The sequence below is a fragment of the Chiloscyllium punctatum genome, chromosome 25, assembly GCF_047496795.1.
Source record: "Chiloscyllium punctatum isolate Juve2018m chromosome 25, sChiPun1.3, whole genome shotgun sequence".
Lineage (NCBI taxonomy): Eukaryota > Metazoa > Chordata > Chondrichthyes > Orectolobiformes > Hemiscylliidae > Chiloscyllium > Chiloscyllium punctatum.
In genome coordinates this window covers 26,601,805-26,620,728 of record NC_092763.1, presented here as the reverse complement: position 1 = coordinate 26,620,728, position 18,924 = coordinate 26,601,805, and the positions used below count along the sequence as shown (strand labels likewise).

General features: G+C 42.3%; 1 protein-coding gene across 1 annotated transcript; it reads left to right on the top strand.

Annotated features, from left to right (window-relative positions):
* Window positions 1-4,626: 4,626 nt before the first annotated feature.
* Window positions 4,627-16,947, top strand: rpl36a (ribosomal protein L36A). Its single transcript, XM_072594872.1, has 5 exons — window positions 4,627-4,754; window positions 8,946-9,051; window positions 10,715-10,782; window positions 16,133-16,255; window positions 16,870-16,947. The coding sequence occupies exons 1-5, from the start codon at window positions 4,752-4,754 to the stop codon at window positions 16,888-16,890; spliced, it is 321 nt and encodes a 106-aa protein (XP_072450973.1). The 5' UTR covers window positions 4,627-4,751; the 3' UTR covers window positions 16,891-16,947.
* The last annotated feature ends 1,977 nt before the right edge of the window (window positions 16,948-18,924 follow it).

Here is an 18,924-nt window from a genome sequence, read left to right as displayed (position 1 = left end):
GCCAGTCTCAACATTGAATTCAACAACTTCAGATAATTTTATTTCATTTATTTAATTTATTTTTTTAATATATTTTTTTCACTGTTCTTTACCTCTTATTTCTCGATTGTCTCTCTTTCCCTCATTCCCCACTCTCTCATCATCTTTTTCTCTCCTCTTCCCCCTTTGCTACCCTTCTCCCCTGTTTTCCATTTTGCCTCTGCTTCACCCCTCCCCCCCGCCCCATTCCCCACATATTTTGTCACACAGCACTGGCTTCAGCCTTGGTCATTCACAGCTCCTAATCTCCCTATAATCTTCTCTATGCACTGTCATGATCACCTCTTTATTGCTACCTTTGCTTCTGGAGCCATGACTCACCTTCTCTCAGCCTCATATAAATACCTCCCTATTTCTCCCCATTTTTTAGCTTTGACAAAGATCAGTTAGACTCGAAACGTCAGTTCTTTTCTTTCCTTACAGATGCTGCTAGACCTGCTGAGATTTTCCAGTATTTTCTCTTTTGATTTCAAATTCCAGCATCCGCAGTAATTTGCTTTTATTTTAGCCAATGAGTGTAACCTTCCTAAAATATTCATGCATGAATAAATATCAAGAGAGAAAGTTGAAGAGAGCAAGTAGTCATTCCAGAGTCCTGGTCAGTACTTACCCCTCATAAAATATCACTAAAACAAAACATCTCATCATTGACACAACATTGTTTGTAGGAGCCTGCTGTGTACACATTTCCTACTACGCATACTACATTACAACAATGAATGCTTTCTGAAAATGATAACTTGCATTTTAATTATCCCTATGTATATAGATCATTCAGAGATATTCATAGGCAGTGCCAAAGTTACCCATTGAGGGGTCAGGTTGAGGCTGTAGGACAATGCAAAATGCTCAAACAACTGGGAGGGAAAGGTTCATCATGGCTCCTCTGTTAAATGGTAGTGGTGACTGGAACTAAGAGCAGGTATGTTGGCCAGGATTGAACATCACTGAAAATCATTGATTAACTACTGAAAATCATCATAAATCAAAACCGACATTATTAAAGAAACTCAGCAGATCTGGCAGCATCTGTGGAGAGAGAGGATTAGAGTTAATGTTTTGAGGCCAGGTTCTTCCTCAAAGCTAAAAGCAGCTGTAAAGTTGTTTGGTTTTGTGCTGTCGACAAAGAGGTGGAGGAGTAAGTGAAATAGGTGGTGAAAAACGCAGATCAACAACAAAAAGAGTGCAAATGTTAGGAGAGGAATGCTATAGGTTAAGAGTAGATGCTAATGGAGAAAATAGATCAGCTCGACTAACACATACAAACATGACATTGGGGAGAGGTGTTCACATTGGTGGACGCAGTTCAAATCTGAACATTGAGTCCTGGAGGCCTTAAGTGTCCTAAGTGGAAAAGAAGGTGTTGTTCCCCCAGCTTGTAATGGGCTTCGAGATGGAAGAATGAAACTCCTCAAAGGTTCACTAAGCATTATATAAAAACAGGAAGAACATTTCCAGCGAGTTCGGGAGTGTGTCTGAGATGAGAAATGGTGAACATCTGGAATTCTCTGTCAGAAAAGCAGCTAAGGCCAAAACATTGAATGTTTTAAGAAGGACTCAGATATGGTTCCCAGGGCTAGAGCCATTAAAGTGTCTGAGGCGAAATCAGGAATAGGATACTGAGTTGGATAATCAGGCATGATCATAATGAAAAGTGGAACAGACTCGAAAGGCCAAATGGCCCATTCTTGCTTCCATTTCTATGTTTCCATGTCTCATCATTGATTCTCCAGTTCCTCCACATTACTTTTGTCCCTGATCCTTCATACCATTGAGTCAATTTCCTCCCTCACTCTCATGTCTTGTCAATCTGTCCTCAGCTGCTGTGTCAATATTTGCATACACTGTGAGCTGAGTCAGTATAGGTTTAACATAGCTGCTTTGGTTTTTAGACTCAAACGTAATTAAAAAATCCAGGAGTGTGCATGCTTTTCTGGTAGCTTCCTCAATGTTCCACCTTCTGCCTTGCTGTTCATTATCCCCCATTTCCTCACTGTTTCTGAAAATAAGAGCACATGACAGTTTTCCATGCAAACGTGTTAGCTCATAATTATGAAATGTGCAATTTTCCACTCAGTTTCACTTTCCACGTGAGATCTTGTGAAAGTATTCTGAAGATCCAACATTTATAACAGTCCCCCATCCTCCACATCCACTTTAAGACTGCCGCAGCGCACCCATCAGTTGGACCTGCAGCCGTGATTGGGCTGAACAGCTAAGTTTATCAGTGCACCATGCCTTTTTATTGAGTTTGGAGCTTACACGGTTCATGTTCATGTGAATATATGAATTGCAGGATGGAGTGTGTGATCCCTAAGCTTATTCTAGAGATGGAGTCCAAGGCTTGTGAGTGGATTTGGAAAATTTGGCTATACAACACACTGTTGTTTGAGTGATCTCAGGGCTGGAGGAGGGCCTGCGAGTTCTGGGAACTCTTATACAAAAAGCCTTTGGTCCAAAGCATCCAGACACAGCCCCCTGATTATTATTATGTAGGGGTTAGAGACCAAGACACTCCTACTCATAGATCCAGTACTGGCTGGACATTCTTCAGGTGTCCTTTCCCCCAAATTGGGCACTAATACTTTAGTTCAGTACCAAAGTTCTTGATTTGGCCTGTTAGGAATTAAGTAAGTCAACATTTGGAGATAAATAATTGAGTTTATCAACTAACAGTCGTTCTAGATTTGGGAAATGTTAGGAGACAAAAAAAATCTTTCCACTTTTAATACCAAAACAATTAATTTTTAAGAATTTCTTGCTTGATGCATGAGACAATTGCCTAGTTGAAAACTCGGGTGTTGAGTAGCTGAGGAGTACAGTGATAGATAAAGAAGAGGTGCTAAAAAGGCTGGCAACACTCCAGGTAAAAGGTTTCCAGGCCCCAGCGGAATGCATCCTGAATTGCTGAGACAGGTAAGAAAATAAATTGTGGAGCCATTGACAGAAATTTTCCAGGCAATTGTTAAGAAGGATCATTAGGTTTACAAAAAGAGGCATAGAGTATGAAAGCAAGGATTTGATGCCACACCTCTACAAATCATTGGTCAGATCACATCTGGAGTACTGTGTTCAGTTCTAAGCACATTATAGATGGAAGGATGCTAAAGCCCTGGAGAAAGGGCAAATAATATTTACTAGAATGATACTAGGAATGAAGGTATTTAGATACAAGGAAAGGTTCAAGAAATTTGGGTGGCACGGTGGCTCAGTGTTTAGCACTGTTGCCTCACAGCACCAATTCCGGCCTGGGGTACCTGTCTATGTGGAGTTTGCAAATTCTCCCCGTCTCCATACGTGTTTCCTCTGGGTGCTCCGGTTTCCTCCCATAATCCAAGGATGTGTAGATTTGGTGAATTGGCCACACCCATGTTGTTCAGGGATATGTGGGTTGGGGCACCAGTCAGGGTAAATTTAGAGTAGTAGGGGAATGGATCTGGGCGGATTACTCTTCGGAGGGTTGGTGTGGACTTGTTGGACCAAATGGCCTGTTTTCACACTGTAGAGATTCTAGTCTATGAAATTGGGCTTACTCTCCTTGGAGCATAGGAGTTAAAGAGGTGACCTTAATTGTGAACAATTTTTACAGGGCAAAGGAGGAAATTCTGTTTGCACTCGGTCTATCTCAAAAACTAGGGGGTCACAGTTTTGGGAATATCAGCAAGTGACCGAGGAGTTTGATGAGGACAAAATTCTTAAAGGGTTGTGAGGTTTTGGAAAGTGATGCAGGCAGATTTCATATGAGGTTTCAAAAGAGAGCTAGATACATATTTGAATGTGATGAGTTTAAGGGCTATGGAGTTAGCGCTAGATCAGGGGACTAGCTGGGTACCTCTTTTGGGAACCAGTATTGACACGATGGGTTGAATGGCCTCCTTCCATACTGTAAAATTCTATGATTCTAAAAGACAATTGGTTAGGCCACTGTTGGAATATTGCGTGCAAGTCTGCTTTCCTTCCAATTGGAAAGATGTTGTGAAACTTTAAAGGGTTCAGAAAAGATTTCCAAGGATGTTGCCAGGGTTGGAGGATGAGCTACAGGGAGAGGCTGAACAGGCTGGGGCTGTTTTCCCTGCAGCGTCAGAAGCTGAGGGGTGACCTTATAGAGATTTACAAAATTATGAGGGGCATGGATAGGATAAATAGACAAAGTCTTTTCCCTGGGGTGGGGGAGTCCAGAACTAGAGGGCATAGGTTTAGGGTGAGAGGGGAAAGATATAAAAGAGACCTAAGGGGCAACTTTTTCACACAGTGAATGGAATGAGCTGCCAGAGGAAGTGGCGGAGGCTGGTACAATTGCAACATTTAACAGGCATTTGGATGGGTATATGAATAGGAAGGGTTTGGAGGGATATGGGCCGGGTGCTGGCAGGTGGGACTAGATTGGGTTGAGATATCTGGTTGGACTGAAGGGTTTGTTTCCATGTTGTACATTTCTATGACTCTATGATAATAGGGTTGGCATTCGATTCTGAACTGTCAAGCTACATATTCTCTCGGACTCATTATTATTTTGTTCACCCTAGTTTGCATTTACTGTTCAATTCATGTCCCCTGCTCATTGGGTCCGTTGACGACCCGCAACACTGAGGTGTTAGCCTCGGTCCGCCAGAATCCCAGCATGCACCGCGCTCTGTAAGCACCGCGCGGTGACGTCAGCGCGCCCACCTTCTTTCTCTCTCTCTCTCTGTGCCCGGGACCGAGACGACAAGATGGTGAGTGAAAGAGCTGACGGAGCCTGAGGCCTAGGGACAATCAGCCGCCATCCGCCTTCGGCAGATGCCACACCGGCTGCGCGAAGCAGTGCAAGCTCGCCTCCCGCGTGTGGCAGACCAGCTGGCGAGGGAATCGAGCCGAGCTGAGGGGTCGACAGCGCAGAAACCGTATCTGAGGCTGAATCCCTGAGAGGGAGGGCCGCGGGACTGCAGTGAGATGATGGTTGGGGGGAGGGCTACCCCGGCTGGAAGGCGATTCGACAGCAGCCGGGAGGTGCCAAGGGAGCTGCCCTCCAGCAAGTCCCCCAAGAGAAAAGAATATAACAACAACTTGCATTAATGTAGCGCCTTGTCCAGAATCCGCCCCCCCCCAAAAAAAGTGGCATTGTTATCAGACGCAGTGTGACCAATGAGTTACATGTGTCACTGTTACAGCAGCATTCAAACAGGCAGCCTTCAGAGGGGAAGATAAGGTGGGAGATTTATAGTGGGATTGTAGATAATGGGCAGAGGCACCTGAAGACATGGTGCAACAATTACAGAGACATGCTCAAGCAGCAGGAGTTGGTGGGAATTTACAGATATTTAACTTGATTTATTGTTGTCACATGTACTGAGACACTGAAAAATGTTGTGTGCTCTACCCGGGTGCATAGTATCATATAAATTGCTTCAGGTAGCAGAACAGAATACAGTATTACAGATGCTGAAGGTGCAGAGAGAGAGATCAGCATGAACATTTGAGAGGTCTGTGCTTTATTAAAGGCCAAAAGCAGTGGCAGCTTTGAAAAATAATGGTCTTTAAATCTTGTCTTTATTTAACTGGGAGCTAATGCAAGGCAGTGAGGACAGACAGTGAATAGGACTGAGACAGGAGCAGGCTATTCTAACCTGCACCGCCATGCCTTGTGAGATTGCCTGAGGTGCAGCATGTAGCAATAGAAGTAAGTCATCAACAGATCATTTGGGCCACAGGTAGCAATATCAGAGTGGGGAGAAGGTGACTGTGTTTATAAGATTGGAACTGGCAGATGTTAGTCTCAGATGATTTTCTTGAAGGGCACAGCAGGCTCAAAAGGCTGAATAGGAACAGCAGTCGGCTCTTCGGCTCCATGAGCCTGCCCTGCCATTCATTAGGATCATTGCTGATCTGGCACTCCACACTTCCATTTTCCTGCTTTTCCCATGTCCATAGATACCCCTACTGATCTATCTATCTCAACCTTCAATGTACTTATCAATTCTGCCCCACAGCTCTTCGTTGCAAGGAGTTGCAAAGACACTCCATGCTGTGAATAAGAAAAAATTCCTCATAATTTCAGTCTGGTGACCCTTCATTCTGTGACTGTCTTTTGGTCCTAGACTCTCCCATGAGAGAACATCCTCTCAGCATTTACCCTGCCAAGCCCCTTAAGGATCCTGTATGTTTCAATAAGATCATCTCTCATTCTTCTTAACTCTAGTGAATAGAATCTCAACTTGTTTATAGAGTCATAGAGATGTACAGCATGGAAACAGACCCTTCGGTCCAACCCGTCCATGCTGACCAGATATCCTAACCCAGTCTAGTCTCACCTGCCAGCACCCGGCCGATATCCAAACCCTTCCTATTCATATACCGATCCAAATGCCTCTTAAATGTTGCAGTTGTACCAGCCTGTCCCGCTTCCTCTGGCAGCTCATTCCGTACACATACAATCCTCTCTATGAAAAGTTGCCCCGTAGGTCTATCTTTCCCCTCTCACCCTAAACCTATGCCCTCTAGTTCTGGACTCCCCAACCCCAGAGAAAAGACTTTGTCTATTTATCCTATCCATGCCCCTCATAATTTTGTAAACCTCTATAAGTCATCCCTCAGCCTCCGACGCACCAGGGAAAACAGCCACAGCCTCAGCCTCTCCCTATAGCTCAAATCCTCCAATTATCCTTGTAAATCTTTTTCTAAACCCTTTCAAGTTTCACAACATTGTTCTGATAGGAAGGAGACCAGAGTTGCATGCAATATTCCAACAGTGGCCTAACCTATGTCCTGTATAGCCGGTACATGACCTCCCAACTCCTGGACTCAATACTCTGACCAATTAAGGAAAGCATACCAAACGCTGCCTTCACTATCCTATCTACCTGTGACTCCACTTTCAAGGAGCTATGAACCTGCACTCCAAGGTCTCTTTGTTCAGTAACATTCCCTAGGACCTTTCCATTAAGTGTATAAGTCTTGCTAAGATTTGCTTTTCCAAAATGCAGCACCTCGCATTTATCTGAATTAAACTCCATCTGCCACTTTTCTGCCCAATGGCTCATCTGGTCCAGATCCTGTTGTAATCTGAGGTAATTCTCTTCACTCCACTACACCTCCAAATTTGATGTCATCTGCAAACTTACTAACTGTATCTCTTATGCTCACATCCAAATCATTTATGTAAATGACAAAAAGTAGAGGGCCCAGCACTGATCTTTGTGGCACTCCACTGGCCACAGGTCTCCAGTCTGAACAATAACCCTCCACCACCACCCTCTGTCTTCTACCTTTGAGCCAATTCTGTATCCAAATGGCTAGTTCTCCCTGTATTCCATGAGATCTAACCTTGCTAATCAGACTCCCATGGGGAACCTTGTCGAACGTCTTACTAAAGTCCATATAGATCACATCTACTGCTCTGCCCTCATCAATCCTCTTTGTTACTTGCTCAAAAAACTCCTCAAGTTTGTGAGACATTTCCCATGCACAAAGCCACGTTGACTATCCCCAATCAGTCCTTGCCTTTCCAAATACATGTAAATCCTGTCCCTCAGGGTTCCCTCCAACTACTTGCCCACCACAGACATCAGGCTCACTGGTGTATAGTTCCCTGGCTTGTCCTTACCACTCTTCTTAAACAGTGGCACCACGTTAGCCAACCTCTAGTCTTCCGGCACCTCTCCTGTGACTATTGATGATAAAATATCTCAGCAAGAGGCCCAGCAATTATTTCTCTAGCTTTCCACAGAGTTCTAGGGTACACCTGATCAGGTCCTGGAGGTTTATCCATTTCAAGACATCCTGCACTTCCCCCTCTGTAATATGGGCATTTTGCAAGATGTCACCATCTATTTCCCTACAGTCTATATCTTCCATATCCTTTTCCACAGTATAGCTTTTTCTTATAAGACAATCCTTCCATATTTAGAATAATCCTAATTAACCCACTTCTACTCCAGTTTGATCCAGTGAGAACTATGATGAGGCATTGGAGGAAGGTGGTGTGCCCAGTTGTGCCAAAGAGTGCAGACAACTTAAGAATCAAGAGGCTAGTTTAATTTTGTCACAGTCATATAGCATTTCATTTGTGATTTTAAAAGCCAATTTTAATGCCATGAGAAGGCAGGGATTAGATTGGAGAAGTTTAAACATGGGGTTGTGGAAAAGCTGGATACGGGCTTTGAAGGCATTTTACAACTTGAGAGGGGTTTTGTTTTTCTTATGGAAAGGTAATGACAGCTTTGGAGACGGGAGGTAAGTACCCAAGGTGAGGGGGGGGGGGGGGGGGGGGAGACAGACAATTGTTAAAGTAGCACTGTTATGGAGACCAGGAAGGGAATTGGGATATACAGTAATTTAGTGTTAATAAGAGAGAGCAGAGGTGGGCCTTTGTGTACTAAATGAGCTCAAATAGGGCATTGGGAGCGATAGGGCAGAAGATAAATAAGATGTGAGTTTAGGACTCTGGACCATAAGGGGAGTTTTGGTCAGGTGAGCCAGTGAATGGAGGAAAATGATGGATGCTTAATGGATTCATAATCTTGGTCTCAAAGAGAGCAGGGAAATGGATAAACCTATTGTCTACCATGTCCATTCAAATCTACATGGCTTGAATCTGAATCATAGACTTGTGGCCAACCATTTTTCAGGCAAGCCTGCTGTGTTGGCTCATAATGATTTTCCATTCTGTCTGGTCGATTGTTGTAGGAACCTCGGCTGTCAAAAGGGGCTGTTGGGCCAGGGTCTGCAAAGAATAATTTTCATGGAGGAAGATGGGGCTAATTTAGACTAACATCTTCCTGTTCAGTAGGGCCTGAGTGTTGAGTTACAGATCCCCTCAAGCACCTTGAGCAAGCTTGAGATACATGACTTTAGAGCTTGATGTAATATTATATTGGTACGTCTCAATCAGAATCCCATTTTGTTTTCTTCACCCCATTTCTCTGCAGGTCAACGTACCAAAAACCCGGAGGACGTACTGCAAGAAATGTCGCAGGCACCAGCCTCATAAGGTTACCCAGTACAAGAAAGGAAAGGATTCCTTGTATGCACAGGGTAAGTCACTGGTGGGAATGATGTTGGATGTGGTCAGATAGATCACAAATGAAGTTTGAGTTGATGAAGCTTGGCACTGGAAAAAGCACAGCAGATCAGGCAGTATCCGAGGAACAAGTGATTTGACATTTCAGAAAGAAAGTTCACCATGAAGAAGCGAGGTGACGCACTTAAGTACAATGAAGAGACTGTATAAAACAAGGGTTTTATTCTAAAGAGTACAAGAGCAAAAAGATCTAGATGTATGTGTACATAAATTATTAAAGGTGGCAGGACTGTTAATAAAGTACATGGTGTTCTAGCCTACACAGATAGAATAAAAGAGTACAGGAATGTTATGAAGAACTTGTGTAAGATACTGGTTAGATCTCAGCTGGAGTATTATATATAGTTTGGATCGCACACTAGGAAGGATGAATGTATTGGAGATGGTGCAGAAGAATTGAGAATAGTTCCAGAGATGAGAGATTTCAGTTGTGAGAAAAAATTAGAGCAAGTTGCAAAGAAAAATAGGATTGGCTATAGAAACTCAGCAGATCTGGCAGCATCTATGGAGAAAAAACAGAGTTAACATTTTGAATCCAGTGACCCTTCTTCAGAACTGATGGTAGCAAATCGCCACCATTTATGCCACCCCAATGTGCACATTCCCCTCCATTTCCTTTTCAGCATTCTCAGGGAATGTTCCCTCTGGGACACCTGATGTATTTCCAACACCTTTCCATATCGTCATGGTACCTTGCAATAGCAAAAGGTGTAACACCTGCCTGTTTACTTCTGCCATCCTCCCTATCCAAGGCTCCAGACACCTTCCAGATGAAGCAGCAATTTACCTAACTTCACTCAATCTAGCCTACTGTATTTGGTGCTCACAATGTGGTTTCCTCTACATCGGGGAAACGAAATGCAGACTGTGCGACCGATTTACAGAACACTCACATTCTGTCAGCAAAAATGACCCTGAGCTTTTGGTTGTCTGCCACTTTAACACATCACCATGTTCCCTGGTTAACATTTCTGTCTGCTGCATTGCTCCAGTGAGGTTCAGTACAAGTATGAACAACAACAGCAGCTGATTTTCCACTTGAGAAGCCTATACCATTCATGCCCCAATATAGAGTTCAACAATTTTAGGGCTTGAGTGCCTCCTTCCATGTCTTTTACCCCTTCCCAAATCCCAGACCCTGTAATGACATGGGCTGCCTTCAGCATGGACAACAGGTTTTCACTCAATTATGGCTCCAATTACCAGTTTTTCTTTCTCCTCAGCTTATTGTTATCCACCTCTTTGAATGCATGATTACTTTTCTCTTCTCTGGGCTCCATCTCCATCTATCGTGAACTCTAGCCCCCAACCCACTTTCTGCCTTCACAATAGTGTCCGTGATCGCCCAGAGAATGGCTGGCCAGTATGGTGGATCTCTTTGCTGTCTACTTTAGAGTTTGGCACTGCAGACAGAAAGAGAATTTATAGTGCAGTCTTCAGGAGTGTGACAAACCTCTCTGGTATGTGGATAGACTGCTCAGTGAACGGGAGTTGATTGTGTTGAAACTTTGCATGATCTGCGATTAAATTTGTTGGAATATCCTGACATTATCCTGTCTCTGTGGACTTAGCTGAGTATAATGTTCAGACAGGAGCTCATGACATATCTTCCTACAGGTAAGAGGCGTTATGACAGGAAGCAGAGTGGTTATGGTGGACAGACAAAGCCTATATTTCGAAAAAAGGTAAGAGTGAGTTTCTTTGGACTGATTGCTTTTGTGTTGCACTGTCAGGTGAGATGTATGTTAAACTGGGGCTTTGTTTACGCTCTTGGCTGGATGTGCAAGATATCATGATAATTCCGAGAAGAGGGGTCTCAGCTTGTACCAGTCCTGGCCAATATTCATTTTTCAAATACATTACTTTAACTAGCATTGTTAAAACATATTCCACCCATGCCATCTTCTGCAACTCATGTATTTAGCCATAACTCCATTTTGAAAGGCTTCATTAACTTTAAAATGCTTTCATGCAGCTTGAGGACTTAAAAGGTGCAATAGAAGCGTTTTGGTTTCTTGTTAGACTGGTCAGGGTTACCTAGGCCGTATTTTTTACTAAGACTTCGACTGGTTTGGTGAGCGTGTTTCACTACTACAGTCTGCTTTGTGGTTTTGAGATGGTGCAGATACTGGCTTGTTATATTTATGTTCTGTACAAATGCACAATCCTTTATCAGACATGCTCAGGACTAGCTGGTTTTCAGAAATCAGAATTTTTTGAATTTTAGAATAAGTGACAGTTTGGTGGTGAAATTTTTAAAAATCTTACCGAACAGCAGACTCACTGTGAGTAAAACGGGCCCTGAAACAGAATTGAGGCCTGCTGGTCCTGCGCCACGCTCTCCCACGTTGCATCTGATTGACACACATCGAGTGGTTGTGGAGTTGGGTTAACTGTTTGTGCGCCGAACAACCTTGTTAATGAGAAAAAACTTCACGAATAAGCCTTCAGATTTCGGAGATTTTCAGATTTCGCCGTTTCGGATAAAGTGTTGTCTATCTATACGTTTTCAGTGGACAGTTAGCCTTCTGTCATGGTATGGTTGGTGCATGGTCCTGAAGAACTATTAGATTTAAACTGGCCATGTACAGCAGCTCTACATATATTGGGTTCTGTTAAAATGTACTGGGAAGGACTTATATTTTAACTTGTGCAATCATAATGTGGGAATATAGTGTCATCACATCAGCCTCCACTACATGTTCCCTATATAGTAGCTCCTGTACCCTTAAGCTAGACATTCCACATTCACCTGCCTTGAGTAATTTCTTCAGTTTTCCTGGTTGTCAGTTAGCCGAGTACGATTAAAAAGTTTAAATATACCCCTTTGGTGACTCCTTTTCACTTTGTCCAGTTTGTGTAGCCACCATGCTAAATCTTTCAGGCTTTCTTGCTAAGCCAAGGCTTATCTGCTTTGCTCCCACTTCCATCCTATGCTGCCTCAGACCTTGCTTTCTGTTGATTTTAGGGCATTTGTGATCATGGTTACCTAAAATAATCAAATAATTGCAATTTTGTAATGGTTCTTTTGAGAAGCAGCAGGTTAGATATGGAACTTATTTAATTAGCAGAGAAAGCAAATGTAAAACCTGTGACAGACGATAACTCTTCAGTGATCCCAGAGCTATTCTGGAGAATGGAGGAGTAGAGTTGTGTTCTCCCATGTCTTAGTGATCCGATGTCCTTCCTTGGCGATCTGCGGTAGTCTTGGTATTAACACTTGGCTCTTCCCTTGGGCTGATGTGAGGGTACTCATGGCCTTCCCCCAAGGAGGTGATATGCCATCTTGCCCCTTCCTGACCTGCTAATATTTCTTATTTTGGGACTGGCCATCAATGCTGTGATATTCACTTGTGTAACCACTCTTGGCTAATGGCTTTGACATCAGGTGGCATTGTCCCTTTGTCCATCTATATCTGAAGTTCATTTTTCATTCTTCCAGGACCAGAAACCACCTCATTTCTGGTACACTATATTGATAATGGGGTACGATGACACCTGATAAGTCTTTGACGTGAGTCAAGACCTTGATGACCCTTAGACCTTGTTCTGTTTTGATATAGTGATTTGTTTGCTTTTGCAGAAGGCTAGTTATTAATGTGACACAGTTGGATGAGATCTCATGACAAAGGAAATACCAAATATGGAATGCTGAGTTAATGCAGGTTTAAAAGGAACCTCTGATGCTCAATATTTCTGTTCCTCATTAGTCAGTAGAGCTGATTTGCTGAAGAGACAGGAGAGTGAAAAGTATTTATAAACTCAGACATGAACTATCAACATATTGACTGAAAGTTGCACCGATTAAGCTTCCATTATATATGGTGATGTTTCCCACTGGCTGCAACTCCCTTACGCTTCCCAGCGTTTTTATTTGCTGCTGTATTTGGCCATGATGCATCATATAAAGCTCAGCAGTGATATGCAATGTCTTGTGTATTCTAGACTTTGGCTCCTCCCTCTATTCTCCTGTCTTGAAGCTGTGTGTCCTTAAAAGAATAGCTTGTGTCTGTCACATGTCCATTGTTTGTGAGTCAACATTGAATTTCAACAGCTGATGCACGGTTTTAGAGGTAGTTTGTTGGTATGGATAGAGAATAGCTTAATCAACAAGAAACAGCAAGGGTTGATAACCTGTGACCAGTGCAGTTCCATGGGGATCAGTGTTGGCACTGCAGCTGTATACAGTATATATTAATAACTTGGAGGCAAATGTACTGTAGCCAAATTTGCAAGCAACAAAAATAAATTGAAAGACAAGCTGCAGGAGGGATACAAGCAGTTCACATTGATATGGTTAAGTAAATGCGTAATGGTTGACAAGTGGATTATAATATGGGAAAATGTGAAGTTCATTTTAGAAGATAGAACAAAAGAACAGTGTTATATTAATGGAGAAAAGCTGCAATATAAAGGGACTGGGTGAGTACCTGTGTATGAAACACAATAAGCTAGCACAGGGGTACAGCAGGTGATCAGGAATGTTGACCCTTAGTTTAAGAGATATGGAATATCAAGAGTGGGGCAGTCTTACTGTAACTATACAAGTTGCTGGTGAGATCACATCTTGAGTACTGTGAGCAGTTTTGATCCTCTTTACTGAAGAATATTGTTTCATTGGAGGGAGTTCAAAGTAGATTTGCTAGGATGATCCCTGGCATTGTCGGATGAGCAAAGGCTGAACAGATTGGGACTTTACTCATTGGAGTTTGGAAGAATGAGCAGTGGTCTTTTTGAAGCGTTTCGGATTCTTCAGGGGCCTGACAGGATAAATGCTGAGAGAATGTTTTCCATGTTGGGAGAATAGGACCAAAGGATATAATCTCAGAATACAGAGGTGTAAATTTAAGACCAACGTGGGGAGACATTTACTCTGAGGGTTGAGTGCCTTTGGAACTCCTTGCCGCAGAGAGCTTGTGGCAGAGTCCTTGTCTATATTTAAGGTTGAATTAGATAGTTTCTTGATCAGTAGGAGAATCGGGTTATGGTCAAAAGGTGGAAAGTGGAGATGAAGACTATTGTATCAGCCATGAGCGTGTGAATGGCAGAGTAGATGTGAGGGGACAAATGGTGTATTCATGTTCCTATTGCTTGTGGCCTTGTTCCTGTGCTTACTCTTTATTGGTTCCAGTTTTTTGTTAAATTCATCCAGGGTTTAGAGATACATATATGCCACACCAGGTAAGGATGGTGGATTTCCTTCCCTAAAGAATGTTAGCGAACCAGATGGGTTTTTATGACAATCAACAATGATTGAATGGTCACCATTGGGCTAGCTTTTAATTCTAGATTTTATTGAATTCCAGTTTCAACATCTACTATCATGGAATACAAATCCACATCTTCAAAAAATTGTCCTGCGTTTCTGGATTACAGTCCAGTGGCATCTCCACTATGGTACCATCTCAATGGGACAGTATACAGGAAGCTGAACCCCACCATATGCAGACTCGTCATAAGTTAATGATTTTAAACTAAGTATACAAAAATTCCCCAATCTATCTGATTTTCAAACTCTGGTCGACAGGAAGCACGGACCGGATTTCTGTACTTTAGAAGAATTGCTATTCTAAGAAATATAAACTGTCAACATATATCTTGAACATTTGAAACTCATTTGAAATTCCTTTTCAAATCCTCTTTTACGGACAAAGATATGGTCAAGGAACAAAGACTTGGATGGATGGAAAGCTATATCTTATATTCAAGTTCTGTTAAGTTTGTTCTTGCTAATCAGAACGTTTCTTCTTGGCCTTCTAATTTTTTCCCCAAATTTTCTACTGGTCTGCAAGAGGCATAGGGTGACTTGTTCACTTGTAAAAAGTTATCAATTGTAAATGACAAATAACAGCAACTGCTGAAGAAAACAAACTGATTTTATTCAATTTTTAAAGTGGGTTCTGAATGCAGAGAATTGAAACCTGGTGAAGATCTGATCACTTCTCTGTAACTTGTTTCTAGCCCCAACCTATTCAGTTAGCTGAGAACTGATCACATGATTGTTGATGAGCAAAACTGCTTTCTCATTGATAACTGGTCACTAGTTCATTAACCAATCAATGAACTAAATTTATATCTGTATGCAACTACTTGGTTGCAGTTTGTTTCCAACCTCTAAACTTCAGTTACTGCTTGTTCAAACAGCTGTTTCACAAACCTGTAGGTACACACTTTTCAGAATATGCCATTACTTTTGTTTTTTTTTAAAACAGTTCTTCTTTCTGTCCAGAATTTTGAAAAACACAATGTTCATAAAGGTGGTTTTTGCATCCATTAATAATGCTGTCCAAAATAGCTTTATCTACGTCAGAGATTCTGTTAAAATTATTGTGACACTGGCCCATTTTAATCTATAAGACATTTCGCTGGTTGTAAAATCATAAAGGCCGACAGCCCAGAAAAAGGCACTATGGCCCATCCTGTCCATTCTGGTCAAAAACAACCTCCTTGCTCTGCTAATCCCATTTTCCAGCACTTGGTCTTGTGCACTTGTGATGCCAAGATATACATCTAAATACTTGTGGAAGGTTATGAGGGTTTCTACCTCTACCATTCTTACAGGCAGTGAGTTCCAGATTCCCACCACCCTCTGAATGGAAAGGTTTTTTCTAATATCTCCTCAAAACCTCTGCCCCTTAACTTAAATCTACACCCTGATCATTGATCCTTCCACCAAGGAGAAAACTTTATTCCTGTTACCCTATCTATGCCCCTCATAGTGTTATACATCTCAATCATGTCCCACGTCAATCTCCTCTGCTCTTCAGAAAAACAACTCTAGTTTGTCCAATCTCTCTTCATAACTGAACTCTTCAGTCCAAGCAACATGATAACTCTCCTCTGCAGCCTCTCCAATGCTGTCACATTCCACCAATAATGTGGAGCTGTATTTCCTTTCTCCATATTTTTAAAACTTGCCTCATGGTGTTGAGGTTCCACAGTGTGTGTATGTACATGTTGTTGTGACCTTATTATGTTAGGGGAGTTGAGAGCAGCCAGGGTTTGCATGGTAATTTCTATCCCTTGTGTTTGCAGGCTAAGACCACAAAGAAGATTGTGCTGAGACTGGAATGTGTGGAGCCTAACTGTCGATCAAAGAGAATGCTGGCTATCAAGCGATGCAAACACTTTGAGCTGGGAGGAGACAAGAAGAGGAAGGTAAGTGTGCCTGAGACCTTCTGTGGATTGGGTGGACAGCATCAGACAGTTGGTAACATTCTACTGAAGGTGCAGTGTTGTGGCTAAACTGCACCATGCACTATGGGGTGGTAGGTGCATATTTATATGTTGCATGTGGATACCAAGCTGGATTCATTCTTTGTTCAGCAATGTCGCTTCCTAAAGATAATGCTTATAATTTTGTTCTGAGACTTTGGTGGTGTGTTGCAACTGTGTTTCACCATGAAGGGTGGGGGAGTTAAGATCAGACCCGAAACAGGCTGGATCCTGAAAAACCTATGGAGCAAGAGGGTTCTGATTGTTGTGGGGGCTTATGAAACAGTGTGAGGGAACCTTACTTACATTTTGAGTAGGTGGAGCTTTACTCTATACTTGCTGTGTGCTGGAGTTGTTGGTTTAATGCTTATAACAGATGCACTAACTATATATGTAGCAAGTCAAATATGATGATCCAGCTTTCTAACAACCTCACAAAAAGGCAGTGCCCCTCAAATGAGACATTTGGAGGATGCCGACTGATGTGACTACTGACAGGATTGTTGCTTACTAGATAGTATATTTGCTAACCTTTGATCTTTACTTTTTTTTTCCAGGGCCAAGTCATCCAGTTCTAAGCTGCATTCTTGGAGTTCTTTAGAGTACAAATTCACAATAAAAATTACTGAAAGTTATTGTTGTTGACTGTCATCGTCCCTTCTTACTCTAGTTCACAGGATCCTTGTTTCACTGTACCTAGAGAAGCTGGTACTTTTTACAAGGTGACTGGCAGTATACCACTGAAACAAATGTCTCTTTAGACTTGCAGTTTTTAGATAAACCAGTTTATCCACATCTGCTGGATATTAAAATGGTGCATCACATCTGATGCAGGGATAATGGGCAGGTACTGTAATTGTCAGAATGTGATTAGTAGTGTTCTTCAAGGATCTGTGGGTGAGTCCTGCAGTATAGATGGAAGCACAATACTAGAGGTAGAATAACAGGCAAAACTAACAAAGGACATTTGTTAGCAAATTGAGATTATCCACTTTGGATCCTAAAAAGAGAGGATTATGGACTTTCTAAATGGTGAAAGGAGGACCAGAGACTTGAGGGCTTCGGATACGTAGACCATGAAACTGCAATGAATAGGAACAGCCACTAATCAGAAATGAATGGGATGTGGTCTTTTGCAGAATGAGAATACAACAAAGTAGAAACTTACTTTTAGCTACAACCTTAGACCAGAATTGGGGTACAAAGAGTGGGGTGGAATCTGACCTTGGAATGCAGTATGGAAGGATAGTCTGCATCCAGAGGTCAAATGACAAGTAAAGACTAGAGAAACTAAGATTGTATTCTTTGGAATTTAGAGTGTTGAGGAATGACATGTTTTCAAAATATAATTTAGTATTAATGGAAGCAGATAGAATTGAAAGAAATTTTAAGCTGGTTAGTAGTCTAGGACCATGGTTGGTCTACATTGACACAGAATGAGAGGGTTGATGTTGTTGATAACCAATTGTTAATTCTAAATCAGATTGATCTTCTGTTCAAAAGTATTAAGATATGAGATGAAGGTGGGCATATGCAGTTTGGTTGTAAATCAGCTAGCATCTCATTGAATAAGCTTGAGCTGAGCCCTGTTCCCTGTGTAGAAGATATTTGCTTGCTTGCTCTGTGGAGAAACCAGGGAATTTGTGTTTCTGGATTTGGAAGGGGTCTGGGTGTTGAGGTTCTCCAACAAACAAGGGGTTCATTGCAGGATCTGGGCATCAATGTGGACTTCAACAGTTTCCTCATTTTCCCTTCCCCCACCTCACCCTAGTTCCAAACTTCCGGCTTAGCACTGTCCCCATGACTTGTCCTACTTGCCTATCTTCTTTTCCACCTATCCACTCTACCCGCCCCCGACCTATCACCTTCATCCCCTCCCCCACTCACCTATTGTATTCTCTGCTACTTTCTCCCCACTCCCACCCTCCTCTAGCTTATCTCTCCACGCTTCAGGCTCTCTGCCTTTATTCCTGATGAAGGGCTTTTGCCCAAAACGTCGATTTTACTGCTCCTCGGATGCTGCCTGAACTGCTATGTTCTTCCAGCACCACTAATCCAAAAGCAGGATCTGGGGAACCCACCTCTAGTAACTTGTGAAGGAGGGCATTATCATCATCTTGCTTAGTGTATGATTGTATTATTATTGTTAGAGGAATCTGGTTGCAGACTTGCTTGGGGCAGAGATGCTGCTGAAGTGGCCTTTGTGACCAACGGCTCCATTCTGGTGCTGTTTGTCAACTGCAGAGCAGTGTTGCAAGGTGACCACTCAACTGCAATAGAGCAAATGCACTATATTATCCCTGGAAAAGATGGTCAAATATGACAGACCGATGTGTCTTGTGCAGTGCTCTATTTGATTTATGGAAAGTGAGATTACTGATAAAAGTCCAGCAAACAGCAAATGGAGTCAAATAGCCTCTCCAGCATTTAGACTATTGAAGTAAGCTAATCTGTCCATGGATATCCTATATCCTGTCAACATTTCTTTGGAATTGCATTTCTAAAGTGCCTATCACTCCATCACAGTCAGTGAGTTTCTTGGTGTTGCCCCTGTTAAGTGAAAAACACTACAACTAAACTTGACTGCTGCAGGAAGCAGCAGCAGGAACAGT

Excerpts from the sequence above, each read along its gene's own strand:
- rpl36a (XM_072594872.1), top strand. Across the intron at positions 9,052-10,714 it reads GGATTCCTTGTATGCACAGG|GTAAGAGGCGTTATGACAGG; the intron begins GTAAGTCACTGG and ends ATCTTCCTACAG. Across the intron at positions 16,256-16,869 it reads GAGGAGACAAGAAGAGGAAG|GGCCAAGTCATCCAGTTCTA; the intron begins GTAAGTGTGCCT and ends TTTTTTTTCCAG.